General features: G+C 40.6%; 1 protein-coding gene across 2 annotated transcripts in view; it reads left to right on the top strand.

Moving 5' to 3' along the window:
- The window catches only part of LOC108718258 (syndecan-3), a 38818-nt gene extending 16504 nt beyond the window's left edge, over window positions 1-22314 (top strand). Inside the window, exons 2-6 of one of the 2 annotated variants that reach the window (XM_041565065.1) lie at window positions 15213-15291; window positions 17132-18027; window positions 18142-18753; window positions 19449-19590; window positions 21361-22314. In XM_041565065.1, the coding sequence (XP_041420999.1) occupies window positions 15213-15291; window positions 17132-18027; window positions 18142-18753; window positions 19449-19590; window positions 21361-21527 (1896 nt within the window). In that variant the 3' untranslated portion in view covers window positions 21528-22314. Of the gene's footprint in view, window positions 1-15212; window positions 15292-17131; window positions 18754-19448; window positions 19591-21360 lie in introns of both variants that reach the window. The other variant, XM_018265958.2, reaches the window with a different exon arrangement.
- The last annotated feature ends 558 nt before the right edge of the window (window positions 22315-22872 follow it).

Raw genomic sequence — 22872 nt, 5'->3', positions numbered from 1 at the left:
CTAGGTTAATTAACCCCTAACAACCAGGCAATAGCTTAAATTCTAAGCCTAAAGGCCACCATACACGGCCAATAAAAGCTGCCGACAGACCCGAGTCGGCAGCTTATTGGCTGTGTGGGGCCATTCAACGGCTTCCCCGATCGATATTTGGCCGAAAGTCAGGCAGGTTAAAAAAAACAGTCTGTGCGTCTATGCAGTCCTGCGATTTGACCGCTCGTATCCGATCCATTATAATGCGATCGTTGGGCCCTAGGGCCCACGATTGGATCAGCCCGATATTGCCCACATAATGTGGGCATATCGGGGAGAGATCCACTCTTATGGCGACATAGTCGCCAAGCAAGTGGATCTCTAAGTCTATGGCCACCTTAAGGGGCAGATCTATTAAGGGTTGAATAATAAATATGTATGCAAATTTTAATCCCCCTATTCAAATGTGAGATTTATCACACCTCAACCATGGAAACAGTCCTAATTCTCACCACCTCAAACCTGCCGAGTTCATTTACAAGTCAATGGCAGAGGTCTGTTGAGCCGTTTGGCGATATTAATAGCCTTCCTGATATTCAAGGTATTTCTTTTGGGGGAAAAACTTGATTTGTAAGAAATCGAATACGATTCGAATTTTCTGGTCGAAAGCATTCAATCGAATATTAGCCATTCAAATTTTTCCTTATATAACCTCCCAGTCGAATTGTGAGTAAAAAAAAAAAAAAAATCACATGAATTCGAAAATCGACCTTTGATAAATGGGCTTCTAAGAGTTGTGAAACACACAAAGTAATTATAGTGATTGTTCTTTTATTTTAATGTGACCTGGAACTCTGTTCCAACTGATAACGAATCTCTGTAAAGTGCTGCATAAATGTGTCACTGTTATGTAAATCAAAGGCTACTATAATAAATAATTAGCAACACAATGAGAAATTGATGCCCTGCCCATCTTTGTTGTTGCCTGGAACCCACAGTTTTTATGATGATTGGGCTCAGTCCTGCTCACAATTGAGGCTTTGATTGCTTTGGGAAGCGCATCCTGTGCAAAACAATGGGAAATAATATGATCTTTCTGCTGTCTGCTCATTGTGTGGTCTGAAAAATGGAATCTGGAAATATATACGTACATTTGGTCGCAGTCGCGTTGTGTAGTGTCAGTGAAAATGGTAAACAACCAGCAAGATCTTGGCTTAGGGAAGCATAGTTACTTCTAAAAGCTTTGTAATCATATATTTTAAATATCTATTATATCTATATTGTAGGGATGTGCGGGTCGGGATTTCCATGACCCTAACCCGCCCTCCCTTGGCCCGCGCCTGCCGCATCCGATTTCCGCTTAGCTTTTTTAGACTCGACCCTCCCCGCCAATGTCACAAAAGGTGCGAGCAGGCAAAGCGTCTATAAAAGACGAACCTGGAAGCCGGCATTTGACGGTAGCGGGCAGGGAGAGGAGAAGAAGAGCGCCACCCGCGAGATCGGGCCCGCGGGTGTCTGGCTGTCCCGCACATCACTACTATATTGTGCTGCCAAGTCCTTCATGATATCCAGAAGAAAGCCAGCAGCACACTGAGTCTGGTTGCAGTTGTGTTCAAAAGGAAATTTTATTTAGCCCATATGCAAAAGGCAACGTTTCGAGCCTACTAGGCCCTTTATCAAGCCCTGTGTTACACCATACAATGCTCTTTTAAAGTGAGGAAGGGGGTGTGACTACATGCCCAGCCCCCTCTCCAGTGACATCACCAACGTTATATATACATAAATCCTTTAAATCTCATCCAACCCAAAATTAGGTAGTGAAACAGTGATCAGTCCAATAAGTGTCCAAAAACAAAAAGGCAAACTGGATAAGTAAAAGTATCCAAAAAAATCCAAAGAATAGAGTCCGTTGTATCAAAAAAATATGACATAATTGTTTGAAAAAAGTATCCAAGATCAATAAAGCCTGTTTGTATCAGAAATTGCAACATAATTTGATATTTTGATACTTTAGTAACATCACTGTGATCTAAAAGTGTGAACCAGGGAGGTGAGCGCTCCGCATGATTGGTTTTATACAAGTCCTTTGTGATAGACTGCGTTAATAAACTATAGCTCAAAAATGTGGATAAATGTATCAAATCTAAATGGGGAGTAACAATTGGATGCATATTTGTAGTTCTGGTGGTTATTACAGTTTCCCTAATTCGTAGTTTCCCAGCATAATGGCGTTTTTATCTCGATCATTTGGTGGTGGGTGGCCCTTAGAAGGTGTTGGTGTTTTAAAGTAATGAAAATATAATGTACTGTTGTGTAAGTTGTACACTGTTTGCTTCAGAAACACTACTATAGTTTATATAAACAAGCTGCTGTGTAGCCATGGGGGCAGCCATTCAAGCACAGGATACACAGTAGATAACAGATAAGTACTACTATAGTTTATATAAACAAGCTGCTGTGTAGCCAAGGGGGCAGCCATTCAAGCACAGGATACACAGTAGATAACAGATAAGTACTACTATAGTTTATATAAACAAGCTGCTGTGTAGCCATGGGGGCAGCCATTCAAGCACAGGATACACAGTAGATAACAGATAAGTACTACTATAGCAGTAAACAGTTAAAGGAGAATTCAACCCGAAATAAAAAAAACTCTCCCCCCTACCCTGGGTAGACCCTCCTCCCCCCGGGCAAATGCCCCTAATTTTTTACGCGCCCCTCCGTGCAGATTCTGGCCTCGGAGTTCTTCTCCAGTAATCTTTGTGTTTTAACAACATTTTCGGCGCATGCACAGTTGGTGTCAATTTCCAGGCCCAAATGACTGCGCATGCGACGAAAATTGCCGAAAATCTTTTTCCAGGGAGGAGGGGGAGGGTTTTTTAAACTAAGGGTTGAATTCTCCTTTTAAGCTCTATATTATACAATGGGATTCTTCAGTATTTATCTGTTATCTACTATTTGTCTTGTGCTTGAATGGCTGCCCCCATGGCTACACAGCAACTTGTTTATCGATCTACTATTTTTTTATTATTATTATTATTATTTGTTCAATTATTTATTTATCTTTGCTGTAACTGTGCTAGATTAGAAGCTAACTGCTGATTGGTTACTAGACTGCACCTTAAAAATAACTTTTATTATGATCTAGAGTGACACTTTGAGACAATTTGTTAACTGGTCTTCATTTATTATTTTCTTTTGTTTGTTTTTGAATTATTTAGCTTGCTATTCTCCAGTATCTGTCTGGTTGCTGGGATCTACATTACCCTAGCAACCATGCTGTGGTTTAAATGAGAGATAGGAATAGGAGAGGGCCTGAATAGAAAGATAAGTAATAAAAAGTAACAATAATAGTATTTTTTCGGCTGACTGGGTCAGTGATCCCTTGTTTGAGAGCTGGAAAGAGTAAAAGAAGGCATATACCGGTACTTGAAAAACTATACAAAATGAAGACCTATTGAAAATTTTTAAAGAATCGGTCATTCTAGGTGAACCACCCCTTTCCCCACCCATTCATGCTTCTCCTTATTTTTGCTCATAAGAATAAAACTGACCCTTCCGAAATCAATTCAGTTGTCATATCCAGCCTTTTTTTAAAACATCCATGAATTTGCCGATATTCCTCTATAAATCCATTTCTAGATTATCTGCAAATTGAATACTAAATGCTGTACATAATAGAGCAGTTGCAGTCTGCTTTTATCTAAACTGGCGGTTCCTTCTTGGAATTGCGGCTGGCGGTTTGTACAGTTTCTTCATTTGCTCCACTGGCACACAAGCTGCGGCCTTCCCAACATATCCTTTCCTTTAAAGATCAAGGCTAGAATTTTGGGAAATTGCAGGGGTGATGGAATTTAATCAGAGCAGATTTTCATCCTTCTTCATATTGCATTTTCCTTTTAGACTTTTTTTTTTACCTTTTTTTTTAATGCAGTTTGCCTTGTAAAGTAATTAGGGTTTATTTGAAGGCAAAAAATCTCCACTTAGCAACAGGCTAGAAAGAAAATTCCCGAGGATTAAATCAAGCTCCGTGAGCTCATTTTAAAAGGGAAATTTTTTGCATTGAATTTCAGTCTGCTCTGGTTTTTAATGTTCCTTAAAACTGTGGATGGCACGGGGGCTCATGAGAACATCATTACACTCAGACGAGCAGTTTATACTGAGTTAAAGGGGGTGTCTACTCAGAAGCCGTTTTTACCCAATAAAATGAAATGCAACCGAAGCAACTTCCCATTGTACATTCATTAATACTTGTCAATGGTTCTACATGTAATGTCTTGTGCAAGCAGTATCTGTCTGTTTCTCCTCTCACCACTCCCAGCTCTGAATCAATGCAGCAGAATCCAGCTAATTAACAGACCTGGAGCAGAACCAGCTTCTACCAGGTTTCAACTTTAAAGGGATTGTTCACCTTTGAGTGTAATGTGATGAAGAGTGATATTCTGAGACAATTTGCAATTGGTTTTCATTATTTGTGGTTTTTGAGTTGTTTAGCTTTTTATTCAGCAGCTCCTCAGTTTTCAATTTCAGCCATCTGGTTGCTAGTATCCAAATTCCCCTAGCAACCATGCATTGATTGGGATAAGAGACTGGAATATGAATAGGAGAGGCCTGAATAGAAAGATGAATAATGCAAAGTAGCCATAATATTAAATGTGTAGCCTTACAGAGCATTTGTTTTTTTTAGATGGGGGTCAGTGACCCCCATTTGAAAGTTGAAAAGAGTCAGAAGGCAAATAATTCAAAAAATTTATGTAAGAAAAGAAAAAAAATACTGCAAGGTATTGTAAATGTGAATCACACCCTTGAAAATTTATTTTGAGGTGTCTAGTGGAATTTTCTTAGAATTATATTCTCTTTCTTTATGCACAAATGTTTTTGGGTGGAATTCCCCTTTAAGGGGGGCATCAAGGTTCTAATGTACACGCTTGCTTTGGCACATTTCATTGCTGGAATCTGAGTGAGTGGCTGTTCTAATATTCTGATTGGCTACAGGTATGTAAAATAATCTTCCTACAGGTTGGCTCTGGTCCCTCCTATTTAGGTGTTTACACAAACAGAGCACGGATAGCCTTTCTTTGGCCTTTGATGTAGGGATGCAATGAGCAGATTTTTGTTGTGTCTAAACCTTGCAGTAGTGAGACGTCACAATGTGGGAGGATGTCACAATGTGGGAGGATGTCACAATGTGGGAGGACGTCACAATGTGGGACCATAAAAATATGTACAACCAGGACTAGGAATATCACGGTCCTAGCTGCTTGGATCAGTGTAGTGGGAAGGCAGCAATGTCCTCTCCAATTCAGGGCAATAGTGGGAAATTAGTTAACCAGAAGTGCATGGGTGGCTTGGTGGCATTTAAGTGGACCTGTCACCTGAAAAAAATATTCCAAATCCTATTGTATCACGTTAGTCAAGCAAAATGAATTTTAATTACACTATATAAATTTATTTAAATCTTGTTTCCAGCAATCGGGTAACTCGTAGTGATAACAGGGAGGCAGGAGCCATTTTGTGGACACTTATTAAAACAAGCCTTGCATCTTCTCCAAATCAAAACCCATGCACTAGCTACACAATTAAATTGGGAAGAGAGCAGGGGAGGGAATAGGGGGGAGTACAAGTGCTGAATGGAAAGTGAAAGTAATTGCCAGCCCCGCCTCTATGGGCATAGAGGAGGGGCAGGCAATATTTGATTGACAGCTGAGAATTTGAAATGAGTTTACAACAACTTTGAAAGCTTAAAAAAAAATTGGTTTCCATGTTTAATTTGAAAAGGACTTTTATTATACAGCTTTTGATGTCTGGGTGACAGGTCCCCTTTAAATGTACATTTTTGACCAAGGGATATTGTAACCTTGGGGTTATAAGAGTTCAAAAGCCGTAGGTGAAATGTTGTTTCCCTGAGAGCCCTCCTCCTCCACAACTCCACCAATTTGCACCCCCAGTATTGCCCCATTTTTTAACATGTAGAGCAGAGTAGTACCTTGGGGTTGGCAAGTGCCGTCTTGTGTCATCAAATCTTCTCTCCTAACGCTAGCCATAAGCATAAACTTTCCCAGACATGCCGTTGGGGCAGGTTTAGAAATTCCATTGGGGCAAGGAATACAGGACTTATGTCCACACTGAGGTGAGATTTGAATATTTTAGAAATAAGAGTTTTCAATTTATTACAGGTACGGGATCCATTATCCGGAAACCCGTTATCCAGAAAGCTCAGAATTACAGAGGGCTTGTTTCCAATTGACTCAATTTTATCCAAATAATCAAAATTTTTAAAAATAATTTCCCTTTTTCTCTGTATTAATAAAACAGTACCTTGTACTTGATCCCAACTAATCTTAGTTGGGATCAAGTACAAGGTACTGTTTTATAATGCAGAGAAAAAGGAAATTTAATTTTAATTAGTCCTTATTGGAAGCAGAACCAGCCTGTTGGGTTTATTTTATGTTTATTTGATTTTCTAGTAGACTTGTGTTACGAAGATCCAAATGACGGAAAGATCAGTTATTCAGAAAGCCCCAGGTCTCGAGCATTATGGATAACCGATCCCATACCCGTATATTCAGAGTTTTTTTATTTCGGTGAGATGATGCGTAAAGAAAGTTCTTATTTTCATTACTTTTTTCCCGTTAGGCCAATATTTGCTCCTATTTTGGGGTGCAAGTAACTAATTCTTTCCTAACATTCGTGCCAAATTGAGTGCCCCGCCATGCTTTATTCAAGATCGATCTAGTTATTTCTGCAACTGTCATTTTGGGAGAGTCTGAAAAGAACATTTTACCAAGTCATCAAAAATTTCTAGTCCGATAGGTGGTAGACGAGAAGCACAGCTGCCGGAGGGTGTCAAATGCGTTACATTACCCTGTTTGTTGCTGATTCCTGCAAATGTACCGTCGTCAGTCGCCAGCAGTGAGTTAATCCAGTTTATCAGGGAAGGGGAGAAATGAGTTGGGACTTGCCTTTGATGCTATTGGCTTTCATATTTTAGCGAGTGCCCTTGTGCCGTCCCCTTCCACCAGAAGATTACAATTGTGCGAGATTAGTCTCAGCGGAACTGTTCTTTCTTCTCATGCAATGATTCAAGGAACAAGGCGACTTTACATGGAGGAAAGGACCCGTGCCCAGGGGCACATACCCATGAGTGACATTCCAATATATAGATAGTCGAGAAGCAGCTCAAGCATGAGTTTTTGTTCCTGGGTGGTGCAAGATGAGGGGTGCGATTGGCTATTTGGTAGCCCCTATGTGGACTTGTAGCCTACAGGAGACTCTGTTAGCACAGGAGTGCCCATAATTTTCTAATGCAATGTCTACTTTTAGTGTTATTGTCCCATGAGGATCTACATCCATAAAAGCATTCTATTCCATTGAAAATATTACTTAAATACTGATTAATGGGAAAATGTATATTGTTATATAAACAACCATTCCTTATGTAACCTTAACGTAATAAATATATGCATAAAAACCATGAAACAGGAGGGTAATATGAAAAAGCTGTTGGTTGACAGTGTCTTGAGATCTACTGATCACCAGCTAAAGGTCTACTGGTAGATCCCGATCTACCTTTTGGGCACGCCTGGCTTTAGAAGTACACCAAAACTCGTCTCCAAGCCTGGAATTCAAAAAAAGGACCTACCGTATATACTCGAGTACAAGCCATCCCTAGTATAAGCCGAGGTACCTAATTATACCTCCAAAAACTGGGAGAGCTTATTGACTCGAGTATAAGCCTAGGGTGAGTAATGCAGCAGCTTCTGGTAAGTTTCAATCAAAAAATTGAGGGTTTCTGCTCCCATTGGAGGTGCCGGCGTCTCGTTTTTGGACGCGGACGACCATTCTTGGATGCCGGAGACTATTCTTGGACGCCGGCGACCGTTTTTGCGCTTGACCCGAGTATAAGCCGAGGTAGAGTTTTTCAGCATATTTTGGGGGCTGAAAAACTTATACTCGAGTATATACGGTACTTTGAGGCAACTGGGAGCAACATCCAAGGGGTTGCTGAGAAACATGTTGCTCATGAGCCACTGGTTGGGGATAACTGGCTAAAGATGGCCATAGACGCAACAATTACGATCTTTCCAAGGAAGATCGTTTGTTTAAATACACGTGTAGAGCTGAAACGTATAGAGGGAGAATCGAGAGAATTCTACCTGTATCTGACGATTCAGCACTAACAATGGCCAATGTTCAGGTGCCTGATAAAAAATTTCCAACAAGCTCACCGATATCCAAGTCTTCTGCCAATCTCAGTCGGCTCGTCTCCAACCATACACATGCCAATATTGTCCGAAAATTTGCTTTGTACGATATCGGAGCATCTATGGCCACCTTTAGAGGAACTCCATCCTAAATTTCTCAGCGACAATACAACTACCCATATAGTCTCAATATAGCCAATGGTCACTTAAGCCTATAATGCTTGAAATATGTGCACTAATCTTTTATGTGTTTCTCACGGCTCCTGGTTGGCTGGCTGGTTAGTTAAAGGGTATCTGTCATGCTCTGAATGCCTGTAATCATTTAACCACATCAATGTTTACATCTAATTAAATGTATTTTAATAAGTCGAAAATTCTTAATTCAGCATCTGTGCTCGTTTATTGCATGCGTGTTTATAACATGTGGGCGCCTCCATGACACCTGGAGCTACCAGAACCGTTTCTAAGCTGGGCAGGCCGGCACAATAAAATATAATAAGCATGCATTGATGCTAAATTGAGAATTTATTTTCAACCGAATAGATTTATTTGATGTGGTGAGAAGTAGCACTTAATTATGTACTTGTATGAATCGTGGCCTATTTTCTTGTACAAGGAAAGAGCCCCTTGTTCAACCCATGGAACAAGGTATAAATTCAGAGGAGTAAAATGTTTGTGAATGAGAACAGCAGCAATGTCAGGTTTTGTTTTTGATGTCGTTGACCTACAGTTGATCCATGGCTGTCCTGGGGTCAGTTATATTGTCTCTTGCTTGACCTATCCTGACATTCTACAGAGCTATGGTCAAATAATGATTCTGACCAGTCAGCTGGCAGGTCTTGCACAAGGAGATGCCTGTGAAAGCTACATTACAGCTACTTAAAGGGATCCTGTCATCGGAAAACATGTTTTTTTCAAAACGCATGAGTTAATAGTGCTACTACTCCAGCAGAATTCTGCAATGAAATCCATTTTTTTATATTCAATTTTGAAATCTGACATGGGGCTAGATATTTTTTCAATTTCCCAGCTGCCCCTGGTCATGTGACTTGTGCCTGCACTTAAGTAGAGAAATGCTTTCTGGCAGGCTGCTGCTTTTCCTACTCAATGTAGCTGAATGTGTCTCAGTGAGACATGCGTTTTTACTATTAAGTGTTGTTCTTAGATCTACCAGGCAGCTGTTATCTTGTGTTAGGGAGCTGCTATCTGGTTACCTTCCCATTGTTCTGTTGTTTGGCTGCTGGGGGGGGAAAGGGAGGGGGTTGATATCACTCCAACTTGCAGAACGGCAGTAAAGAGTGATTGAAGTTTCAGAGCACAAGTCACATGACTTGGGGCAGCTGGGAAATTGCACAACCCACAGTACCGGTTTGTTACTGAAATGTCCCGACTTTCTCTTTGTATCTTTTTCTGTCTGTTCAGTGCAGGAGATCAAATTTCTAAAACTTAATTGGCTTTGGCAGAGAGTCCAGAATATTTGCCAGGTGCACATAGATACATTTGTAACAATTTAAGATAGGGCAATTCACCTTCATTAGCAAAATTGTAAAAACACATTAAAAACCACAGAAATGTGTTCAAACTTTCATAACCTGACAAATTTTGTAAAATGGACCTGGTAATTAGGGGGTGTTTCCACAAAAATAGGCGTGTCCATTGTTTTGCGGCCAATCTTTTTAACCTATCTGTTTTTAAAATGTTGGGAGGTACGGAGGAATGGGTGTATAATTGATACCATTTTGTACTGATTACTGAAACTGGATCCCACAATTGCTGCTTTTTTAGCCTTTAAGCCTTGAGCTCCGTGTTTGCCTCACACAGTGAGTGCAGTATGCGCACGGTTAGCCTACAGAGGGGCTCGCTACTGATGGAACGTGCAGCTCGTTTTCTGAGACATTAACTTCAACCACATCAAGGTCACGCTACTGCTTGCACCGATGCAATAAGCACAAATATTTATGTTCTCATTATGATGTTGAAGGCGTCTGGAGTAGTTCTATCAGCGGCAGTGGATTTTGTTTGTTTTCTGAAAGTTAACAGATTTTCTGCAATACTGGCACAGAAATGTTAGTAAAATTATTTAGCGCTTATCGTATAGATATGTAAAAAAAGAACGGTGCCTGTCCCGGAGGTACTTGTATTCACATATTTTTTGGGCTCTTCTTTTTTGCATCGTTTCTGATGTCAAGCACATGGAAAACCAGTGTACGGACAAAGAAAAAGGCCAAAATTGTAACTTTGGGTCAGGAAATTCCCTCCTGCAACATGGGCCAAAGATTTTAAAGAGACCCGTGTCCTCACCTGCTCTTTCTGGTGAAGCCAGAGAAGGGTGGGGTAAGTGTATCACTGGATTGAGTAGGGTGACGGGCGTTGCAAGGGGGCCTGCAGGAGATTTAGCATGAGATCTTCTCCAACAGACATAGCTTCTTCTTTTATTTTATGAATAAAGCACAAATAATCCAGCTAGAAGGGTGGCCCTCAATTCGGCTTTATTTTAATGTCAGGTCTGCAGCTTTTTCAAGAGATCTGGCCACCAAATCCAGCAAAGATTTTTCTTTGACGAACGACCGATTTCCATGCAATACAACCAATCAGTCAAATTATCGCGAGGTTAGTGGGAATCGAACGATCGTGCATCTAACGTTTTTGTCCGAAATCGTTCAGAAAATTGATCGGCCAGGTTAGAAAGTTTTCATCGGCCACAGTGAAATCTATGTATTGTCCAATTGTTTGCAGGGCCAAGAAGGCAGCTACCTACAGTTTTCCTGGCTTCAACTAGACAACATCGCTTGAAATTGTCTTTTTTAAGTTGTTGGACAAATCATACATTTAAACAATTGTTTCAAGATAAGCTTGGTCTTACGATAACGAAAAGATCTTTTAAAAAACATCTATGGCCAGCTTAATGTAGGCCTTTTGAACAAATTAAGGAATACTTTTGCATCAATCAGTCTGTTCCCAATGTGGATGTTTAACTTTCAGCATGGTATCATGAGCAAATACATAGGACACCTAATGTGTGTCTTCACATGGGAAAAACCTGTTGAGGTCCTTCAAATACTCTACCTTTCAGGATAGCCAAAAGCACTGGTATAAGTAGGCCTCTAATAATGTCCATTTAGCCTTCAGCAGAGAATCAGCTGGGGGCCTGTGTGTTTGACATCCGTAAATTGAATCTTATGCAGTTTGCATATTGTTTTAAAGAGGCTAGCAAAACTAAATTGACAGTTGGCCATAAATGTGCCACAGAGAGAACAAAAAGTCCATGCGTGAATCTCTTACCGCAAAGATCTTTTTGTTTTTGTGCTAGAGGCCCTGTTTTTGAGTAAAGGAGGGAATAACATGATTATATCTATATGAAAACATAGCTTTAATAGGCACTTTACTATATTTCTATGGATATCCAGAGCAGAAAATATGCTGATTGGCCTTCCAGGCGTATCCTTGCACTTATAGACCCCTAACACAGTTTTAAGCTCACCATAGACGTTAAAATTTTTCTTTCCACAATGGCAGATTTTAGTGAGATCCTACAAATCCATCAAATTATTGTGATGTTAATGGGCACCGGATGTGCATCTAATGATTTTTTGTCCGACATTGCTTGAGCAGGTTTCATCATTCACAGTGAAATGTATCCATTGTCCAATTGTTTGCAGGGCCAAGCAGGCGGCTACCCACAGTTTTTCTGGCTTCCACTAGATGATATCACTTGCAATGGTCTTTTTTAGTTGATGGACAAATCGTACATTTAAACAATTATTTCTAGATAAGCTTGGTCTTATGATAACGAAAAGATCTTTTAAAAATCGGAACATCTATGGCTACCTTAAGACACCATTGTCCTCTGGTGCAATATGTTGCCCTAACCTGTACAAAAAGCTGATTTGCTTGTAACATTTAATGTTATCCTTTAAGCATTGTGTTTATAGACTGGTTGGATCAGTACATTGATTTGGTTGGGAAGTACTGGCCTGTTGCACACAGTTGAGTATCTTAAACAATCATCAATCACTGCTGGTCACCGTCTGCTGATACCAACTGGGCTCTTTAGATGTTCGGCCGCCTTTCAGAACTTGAAACTTCTCTGCAACAGAGATGGAAATCTCAATGAGGAGTTCTGTGTCTCGTGATGACTGTTCAACCTTGACTTAACTGTGGGTTATTGTTGTGGCTGGTGTGATTAAAATGCTTACTAAATGGCGTTGTTTTGCTCACATGGCCTTGTTGACATTGTCAGTGGAATAATACTGCTTCCTTCCTAGGTTGCACGGAGGAAAAACCCCAGTTGCATTGGTTTTATGGCTAATGTTCTTGATAGCACCCTCCATTCCAATGCAATATGAAGCCTAAAGGTGCTTGAAGTTCCTCCACTATTTTGCAGTCCTTTCGATACTGATTAGATTGTTATTGAGCAAACTGGAAAATCTGGAGAGTTCAATGGCCTCTTTCCATCGTTTGTGGTCATTGGCCACTCAGTAGATTCCCTACTACTGTGAGCAGTACATTCCTAAAAGGTGGAAGGCAGTGTAGATGGAAAACTAACCATGGTTGTGGCAGAACAAATATCCTCAGGTATCTCGTCTATAGAAGGACCTACCAAAGACTAGCTGAATTGCTTTACAGGTCATTTTGATGGACCAAGCATTTAACCAATATGGTCTCCTCCTATCTGGTCATTTACTGATCCAGTATGCAAAATAAGTCAACATCTCACTAAGAACAACACCACGTCCATAGAACATCATGAGCCCTGATATAATGCATTGTGCTGTGTAGGCTTTTTATTTAGAAGATCATGCCCCTTTAATACAATGACTTTCTACAGGTCTATTAATTAAAAAGTGAAGAGTCTGGAAAGGTTTTATGGCTGTTCCTCAACAGAGAGACTTTGCTCAGAGCAGTCAGTGAATCTTTGAAGGTGTTCTGGGAAGATAGAGGCAGGCTTTCTGTTTACACTGGTTTATAAGATAAACTCCCAGAACAGATGAGATAAGAAGAGTAAATAAAAAGTGAAAAACTTGGTGAAAACTGTAGTGCAACTCCTAATAAAAGGAAATGATTCCTTATTTCAGGTCTGTTCCTATCACTTGCCATAGCTTAGGGCAGATAAACATGCGAACATTTGGGGAGATTTAGTTGGCCGGCGACAAATCTCCTCTTCTTCAGAGCGACTAATCTCCCCGAACTGCCTCCACTAATCTGCCCAAATCTGCCTTTGTGCCCTTACCCTTAGAAGCAGATTCATCAAGGCTCGAATTGAAAAATAGAATTTTTAAATTCCAATTTCGAACTAAATTTAGTGTACTTTGACTAGTGAATAGTCCCAATTCGATTCGAACACAAGTTTTTTATATTTAATTTTGAAACCTGACATGGGGCTAGATAAAATGTCAGTTTCCCAGCTGCCCCCAGTCATGTGACTTGTGCTCTGATAAACTTCAGTCACTCTTTACTGCTGTACTGCAAGTTGGAGTGATAGCACCCCCCCCCCAGCAGCCTAACAACAGAACAATGGGAAGGTAATCAGATAGCAACTCCCTAACACAAGATAACAGCTGCCTGGTAGATCTAAGAACAACACTCAATAGTAAAATCCAGGTCCCACTGAGACACATTCAGTTACATTGAGTAGGAGAAACAACAGCCTGCCAGAAAGCAGTTCCATCCTAAAGTGCTGGCTCTTTCTGAAAGCACATGACCAGGCAAAATGACCGGAGATGCACCTACACACCAATAGTACAACTAAAAAATACACTTGCTCGTTCAGGAATTAAATTTTATATTGTAGAGTGAAATATTTGCAGAGTAAACTGTCATTTAGAAATAAAAATGACATCATAAAAATCATGACACAATCCCGTTGAGTGGGAGTGTACCACACCAGAACCCGCCCCCTTAGCTCAAATAAATCAAATAGTATAACAATTGTATTCAACAGTCTCTTAGTCCATCTTCTTTCCCTTGTTTCTGATTTAGCTGTGTCGGCACATTTTATTTTGGCCATCCTGTCCCTTTAAAAATCTTTTTTTTTTTTAATAAGATAAGTGAGTTCTGACTCCTGACCTTCTGCTGCTTGTTCTTTTCCTGCATTCACTCCTTTTTGAAGGTGAAAAGGTCGTATTTTCTGCGAGTTGTATTTATTTCAACAGCAGGAAGCCAAACGGATCAATAGACAAAGGCTTCAAATATAAAAAAAAAAACCCATATCTGCCGAGTCGCAATTTCCCCGAGGTCAAGTTGGCTCGCAATTGATTCTGCAGCCGGAAACGAGACATGTGACTGATTTTTTTTTTTTTTTTATACCAGGAAAGCAATTTCCCTATGACTTTTGGCACTTGTAAATCTTGTACATGTTGCTGGGCTGGAGATGGGCAGTTACATACAGGCTGCATTGTGTACTGGATCAGCCCTATATACACATACATAACTGTCTGACCCGGGTAATGGATCCGCCCTATATACACATACATAACTGTCTGACCCGGGTACTGGATCAGCCCTATAAACACATACATAACTGTCTGACCCGGGTAATGGATCCGCCCTATATACACATACATAACTGTCTGACCCGGGTACTGGATCAGCCCTATATACACATACATTACTGTCTGACCCGGGTAATGGATCCGCCCTATATACACATACATAACTGTCTGACCCGGGTACTGGATCAGCCCTATAAACACATACATAACTGTCTGACCCGGGTACTGGATCAGCCCTATAAACACATACATAACTGTCTGACCCGGGTACTGGATCAGCCCTATACACACATACATAACGTTCTGACCCGGGTTTGCCATGGACTTATCAATGTACATAACTAAGACTTTGCACAGACACAGCTATGGCCAGATGTGTTCATGAACATCCATAATAATAGGGTACTGTGGCTTATTATTTGCACCCATCTCTGCAATGTATTTTATTATATGTGAGCATCTGCCAGATAGAAATAGTATATCAGAATATAGCAGAATGATTACTGCCTTTTGAATGTTACTTAATACCCATGTTTTGTCTTTTAAGGATGTGAGCGTGAGCTCCTCACCGTTGGATCTTGAAGCTTCAGGAGATGACGAGGACTTCTCTGGCTCAGGAATTGACGGTAGGTTCTTCCTTGCTTACCAATGCTTGGTTACTAATCTGCTGGAGGTCGTTATTGACCAAAATGTTGCTATTAACTCAGCTGTCAGTAGAATTAAGGTGGCCATACACCGCTTGTTTGGCAAGGTCGCCAAACGAGCGGATCTTAACCTGATATGTCCACTAACGGCTGGGCAATATCGGATTATAATACCATGAATGGGATCCGACGGGTCGCTGGACCGCATCAGCTAGCAGATGCGGTCCTGGATTGTACGCAAAATCAAACTGGCCGATTTTTGGCCTGATATCGATCTGGAGGACCCGTCGGGAGCCCCCACACATGGGCAGATCAGCTGCCGAATTGGTCTAAAGGACCGATATCGGCAGCTTTAATCTGCCCGTGTATGGCCACCTTAACAGACGTGTGCTTGGTTCCATGTTTACATAAAAAAAACATAAATACGGGTGCCATATTGTTTCGCTTGCTTGAGGGATTGTATCTTGTCCGTTAACGCCTTTTTTATGACTTTGTGGCGATAATGAGGACTACCCTAATAGGCTCAAGCAATGGGGCCACTCTCACCCCTGTCCTGCCTATTTAAGACCCCGAGCAGGTCTTATTTTCCCTTTAAATAATGGATACAGAGGAGCGGATTGAGTATTTCTGGCTCCTGGCTGAAGAGTAATTGGCTATATTTGCTCTACAGAAGGAGGCTATGTGTGTAAATCCAAGGAGTCCATGGTATGCGTGCAAAACCTATACTACAGAGGGGGTTTTCATAGCTAATAATGGGAGTTCTGTTAAAACCAAAACAAAAGGAGGGAGCAGGGCCAAATTTAGCTGCATGGCATACTTACATGTCTCCAAAATCTTTGGCAAACTGAGAGGAAAACACAGCAATATATTTCACAATGCTTATTCTTATGATAAGGGGGGATTTACTGTTTAAAAAGGGGAAGTATACCCCAAGCATGGATTATTAAACTTACAAACCTAACATATTTATTTGCTTCTGCGGCGACATTGTATAGATTTTTACTTTAGTGAAATTAAATAAATCTTCCAAGTTTGGAACATTTTCACTTTAATGCTGAAACATCTGAGGTGCAGTGCAAAAGAGCAGGGAAGTCTGTATACAGCTAATAAAGCAAAGGACATCCTATGATTGTGTATAAATGTAATTGCTATCGTATCTGTCTGTATGTTGCTATTCTCTTCACATTTGCATAACTTTAAAGGGGTTGTTCATCTTTGCATTAACTTTTAGTATGATCTAGAAAGTGATATTCTAAGACAATTTGCAATTGGTTGTGGGCGAACCCTCGAATCCTTCACGAAAGATTCGGCTGAATTCCGAATCCTAATTTTAAAAGTGGAAAACATTTTTTACTTCCTTGTTTTGTGACAAAAAGTCACGTGATTTGCCTCCCAGCGGATTCGGTTCGGCCTGCCAGAAGGATTCGAACAAATCCGAATCCTGCTGAAAAAAGGCCGAATTCGGAACCGAATCCTGGATTCGGTGCATCCCTAATTTTTTATTATATGTGGCTTTTGAGTTATAAGTAATAGAAAGTAGCAATAACAATATATTTGTAGTCTTTCAGAGCATTTCAGTGATGTAAAAGCTGGAAAGTGTCAGAAGAAGGCAATTAAATAAAAACTATAAAAAAAAAAGACCAATTGAAAAGTTGTTTAGAACTGGCCATTCTATAACATACTAAAAGTTAACTTGAGGGTGAAACACCCCTTTAAATGTTGCCACAATCTGCTTCCCTCCAGCTAGCCAACATATAACTGTGCTTATTGTTTTCAAGATTATTGAAATATGTAATTAGTTTCCTTTTTGTTTCTTTTGTAGCCATAGATGTAAATGATGCCCTTCTTAAAGTTCCTTCTACATCTGTGTTGCCCATTTTTGAACAAGAAAATACATCACCACGTCCCAAGGTAGATGAAAAGTATATTGCAGTAGAGCATACCACCAGAGTAGTGGAGACAACCAAACCAAGAAAAGATCCTTTTGAGGAACTTGTTGATCCTGTATTTGTTGCTGTAGGACATGATGCTGAATCAACTTCTCCTGAAGCAACCACACACAAACCTACTACTCACCGTCCAACCACAGTGAAATCCACAGCTGTCCCAATGGAAAGTATCACAGAACAAAAGCATCACCCTCAGCATCATCATCACCACCATCATCATCATCCTCATCACCACAATCATACAACCAAACCAGCTACTTCCACTGATCAGCATGAAGATACATCTGATAGTCCATCCGGTGAAGATAAGTCTTACATTCACTACATTCACCGGACTACAAGTCCACCGGACAATGAGGAACCTGATCTGCACAAGGCTGACCATAGGTTGACCACCATAAAACAAAGGGACCCCGATGAGCCAGTTGATCATCACATTCCTGATCAAGACTCTCCATCAGGATCATCCAGTACACCGTATATGGAATATGAGGAGACAACCGAAGATCCTTCCGGTGCTCAAGTGCATAATGTGCTTATTGGGTATGGGGAAAAGACAACTACAAACCCTTCTGAAAATGAGGAGGATGATGGAATTTTTGCAGATAATCATGAGAAGCCATTGACCACAAGTCCATCTAATGAGGGGGTTTTCCATGTCCAGCATGGTCTTGATAAAACAACTTCCAGTCCATCCCATCATGCTGAGCTTGATGTAGAAGTGCATCACAGTACAACACCTGCACATATTAATAAACATCATAGTCACCATCATCATCATACAATTCCAGAAACAACCACGTCGGTTAATGAGGAAATACTTGATCCTGTAGATGATAGTACAACACCTGCAGACCTAAATAAACATGACCACCATCATCATCATCACCATCCTCATCATCATACAACTCCAGAAACAACCACGTCGGTTAATGAGGAAATACCTCATCCTGTAGATGATAGTACAACACCTGCAGACCAAAATAAACACCACCACCACCATCATCATCACCATCCTCATCATCATACAACACCAGAAACAACCACATCGGTTAATGAGGAAATACCTCATCCTGTAGATGATAGTACAACACCTGCAGACCTCAATAAACACCACCACCACCATCATCACCATCCTCATCATCATACAACTCAAGAAACAACCACATCTGTTGATGAGGAAATACCTCATCGTGTAGATGACAGTACAACACCTGCAGACCTGAATAAACATCACCATCATCACCATCCTCATCATCATACGACTCCAGAAACTACCACAACTACTTCAAGCCTGACCAAGCACTCCAATGAAGTTTCCACAGTAGTACATAAGGGGAGGATGGCCCATGGTGCTTCAGCAACTAGTGCTGTTCCTTTATTTGATGAAAATGCCAACATCCCTGAGCTAGTAGACTTGCCATCCCATAACACCTCTGTTGTGTCAGAAGAGGGTGATGCTGACACCACTGAAGAGTCATCAGGGCTAAATGAGGTAAGAGGGATATGATCGAAATCAATGTACTTATTTTACAGGGTATGCTTTGTGGAATCCATTTGCTAGGGCAAACGTCTGGAATTTTCTAAATGTATTCCTCTTACTAGGGTAAGGCATGCTGAGTGTTCATATTTAGCAGTTGTTCTTCAGCAGAAGTACAGCCGTAGGCTATAGATTTGGTGATTCTTTGCTGTTAGAACAAGGAGACCATGACTTCTGCTATGCTTTTACTTGCATGCCCTTTGTCTGATTGATGCTAAACCCCATTCAGTAAATTTGGAATCTGTTTGGAAATACAGTTGATGCCATTTAAACATGTCTTCTTATTCTAAATGGGTTCTCAATGTAATTTTGGTCATGCTGTTGACTTCCAAAGGCCCAGATCTTTGTTGTTCTTGGCCATCTATATGGGTGGCTAGACTGACCACAAATTCACTTGTTCTTCTGTTTCAAAAAATCTCAGAATTTGCCCGTTCCTATGGAGCAGTAGACTTAGGTGCTAGGCCCTCTGGCTCAGCGATAGATTCTTTCTTATTGAAGTTCCTCACCAAAACTTTCCCATATCACATAATAGGCATCTGTTGCCAGAGTCACTTTGTTTCTACAAGCCCCAGATATTTTTAAAACATGATGGGACAGAGTTGATGTTTTTCTACTCTGTGTGATTGTCAACATTTTTGTTTTTCTTCCAGAAAAATGGTTTCTATTTTAATGACGTTATCCCAAAGGCGACAGCACCACCGATCCACCGGATGATAAATAATGACATTTCTGAACAAGAAAGCACTCCCGATGCATCCCATGGAATAATGGAGAGGAAAGAAGTTTTAGCAGGTTGGTGTATTTTTGCATGTCTCCAAGAGATGAAAGTGCTAATAATTACGGAAGAAGCAGACTCAGGGCTGCAAATAAATTTACCACCAATAAACATGATTTATCTCATGTTATAGGCCTACTGTATCTGCTAAAATCCAGAGCGACCCTGTGACCCTAACAAAATTCAACCTTAAGCTGCAGCTTCCTGTAATTTTTGATCAGAAATGTGCCTCTTTTTTCCTGTGGATTGCAGGAAATCTTTATTTTGTCCAGTCAATGTGGGCATGAAAGGTTGCTGGTTGCACATTTACACATGGGAGAGTTGGTCAAGGAGCAAGAACTGCCAATTACTTGCCATTTAAACACAGTAGAATCTTCTTCCATGGATATTCAGTCGGAGCAAAAATTGCTCTTTTTCGTCTCCAGAGTCTTCATGTCGCTTTTTGTTTATTGTTCTAAATTTTGCACATGTTGGTAGGAATCAGACTCCTCGTCCCTTCCACTCATTCACCTCCTTAATGAACCGTTTCTTCAGGGTACAACACACAGTACTATTTGGCTGTTTTCACCCACCTTAATGCTTAAATGCTAGAAATCTGCCCCTGTTGCGGAGAGTAGGAAAAGCGTAAAACAAGCAAGAGTGAAGGAGTTGAAGAAGTGTAAAAGTGTAATTTTAACAGAAAAACTAGATTGAACAACGAGAGTTTCTGTTCACTTGAAGACACAGAGACAGTTGAGCCACGTTGAGTTCATGTTGATTAAAAAAAAGTTTTCCAACAGACTGGTTTTCTTTTAAAATGTGAATTTCTGGGTCAATGTCATGCAAGGCTCAGTTCTCCAATTCTTTTGTCCTGTATTTTGTTACAGGGAAGAGAGAGCCTGTGGTACAAGTCTAGAATCACATTCTGTTGCACAATTCTTACTGAAAAAGCCTACATTGCAGTGCTGGGTTCAGGAGATCCTATCTATCTTGGGACCTCTCAGTAACACATTTTTGATACTTTGTTCCTCTTTTAATCACCACTACTCCTTCCTGAAGCCTAGCGGTGCTCACACATTGACTTAGATCATTATCTTCTGTAATGAGTCCATAAAGTCTGTTCACCTTACTGATATTTGGAGTCCCAGCAGTTCCTTTGGCTTCACTTAGAATCATGGCTGATAGAGGCCAAGAAGACGAGCGTGTTCCTTGTGACTGTGACCAGAAGTATCTTGAACAAACAAATTTATGATGGAAATGGCAATTGGAAGGCCTTATATGTTGACTGTATGCTAATGCACATGGAACCTTGAGTTCGCCAAAATGATCCTTGAGTTGATCAGTTTTTTCCCTACGTTTAAGGGTGAATACATACAGAGCAATTAGTAGTAGCTACTTTTTGTAGTTGTTGTATTGTCTGTTTTGTAGCCATGAAAAGTAGCTGCTACTAGTAGCTCTGTGTTTGTCTTCACCACAAGAGCAGAAACACACAAAGATTCGGGGGAGATCGAAATCACCGGCGGGATGGCATTTGGAGCGCTTAGTTTTCTGAAGTTGCCTCACAAGGAAACTTCAGGCAACTTTGGAAAGTGAAGTGCTCAGAGTGCCATCCCGCCGGCGATTTAGATTTTAGCTGACGGGAAGGCTTTTCAGGGGGATTAGTCGCCTGCTGAGGCAATTTGTCGCCGGGCAACTAATCTCCGAGTCTGCCCTAAATCTTAACGGACTCTATTTTTTCCCCCAGAGAGATTAATTCATATCATACATTGTATCGTGAGTCTATAACTTCCTTTAATTCCTTTTTTTAGGAATCATTGCAGGAGGTGTGGCCGGCTTGGCATTCGCAGTCTTCTTAGTTGGGTTTATGCTCTATAGGATGAAGAAGAAAGACGAAGGAAGCTACTCTTTGGAGGAACCAAAACAGAAGAACGGAGGATACCAAAAGCCATGCGAACAGCGTGAATTCTACGCGTAGGACGCCATGTCGATCTGATTCGATGGATATCCGATCCATGGCTTTTTTTTTTTCTCAACAGTGTCCACCCTGTGGCTTTTCTTCTTTCGGGATTTCAAGCTTGAAATGGTTATTACTTTTTAAGTTCTAGTCTCCCGATTCTCTGTGGAGCCGACTTGTTAAATGTAGGGAAGACCAAGACCTCTTGTTTCCTGCCCCGGTTTTCCTATTCAGATGAGACTGGCTGAACCCTGAACTTGAAGATGTGGTGTGTTCTCTTTATTACAAGAAGAAAGCTTAGGTTCCTAGGACACAACTGTGTTTTGCAGAAGACCTACTACCAGGCTTTTTTTGGCCATGCAATAAATGTGTATATATTTGGATTCTTGTTTTCAGAAGATGATCTGATGGTACATGTAAAGTTCACGCGTTCCTCCTCCTTCATTGAGAGCACTTACACTGCAAAAATCCACCCAGGTGTAGAAAGGAACAATTCAACCGGACATTTCTATACAATAAACTGAGTTGCCAAGCGTTTGCCACATGGTCCGTATAGTAATTCCATCAACTGCTCGCTGAACTTGTAACGTGGGAAACCTTTACCTGCCGCCATTATTTGTGCTATACTTTGTCGTTTTTGTGGTTTTTTTTAATAGTATATATGCATAATTATAAATGACTGATGTTCTAACAGCTGAATGAGCGCCTGTAGTTATTGGTCACTTGCAGAAACTTGACTTGTACGTCCTCTCATTGCACTATTCATTCCTTGAGCCGATTGGTTCCAACTTCGTTGACTCTTCTGCTTTTCTCCAAACGATTTCCTGCCTCACCGTACTTTATCCAAACATAGGAACGCTCCGACTCAGATTCCAGCCCACTATTGCTTTCTTCATACGGGAATCTGAGGAGAACAGTGCCAACTTTAGACTTTAATTTAAAATATTTCTTAAGAGCTAGGTTAAGGTTGCATACCAAATATATTGTATAGACGTATTTTTTTTTTGTGTAGTTTACCCTAATGTCTAGTAGGAGTTAAGCCTTAATGTTTAATTTAATTAATTAAAAATCTACTTAATTTTTCCATCTTAAAGGACCAGTGACATGAAAAAAAAATGTTTTAAAAAATTCATTTGTATTTAACGAAAAAAAAAAACACCAATACACATTTAACTTTAAATTTACAAAGTCTTTATTAAGATATAACTTACCGATATAAAGGCGACAGAGCGACGATCCATCATGCGGCGCTAGATTTCTCCTCCCTGCCTTCTATAGGAGATAGCCAGGGAGGAGAAATCGAGCGCCGCACGATGGATCGTCGCCGTTTCTGAAGAGGTGCGCAAGCGGAGTATCAGTAAGTTAT

The sequence above is a fragment of the Xenopus laevis genome, chromosome 5S, assembly GCF_017654675.1.
Source record: "Xenopus laevis strain J_2021 chromosome 5S, Xenopus_laevis_v10.1, whole genome shotgun sequence".
Taxonomy (NCBI): domain Eukaryota; kingdom Metazoa; phylum Chordata; class Amphibia; order Anura; family Pipidae; genus Xenopus; species Xenopus laevis.
This window is presented reverse-complemented; position numbering and strand designations above follow the sequence as displayed.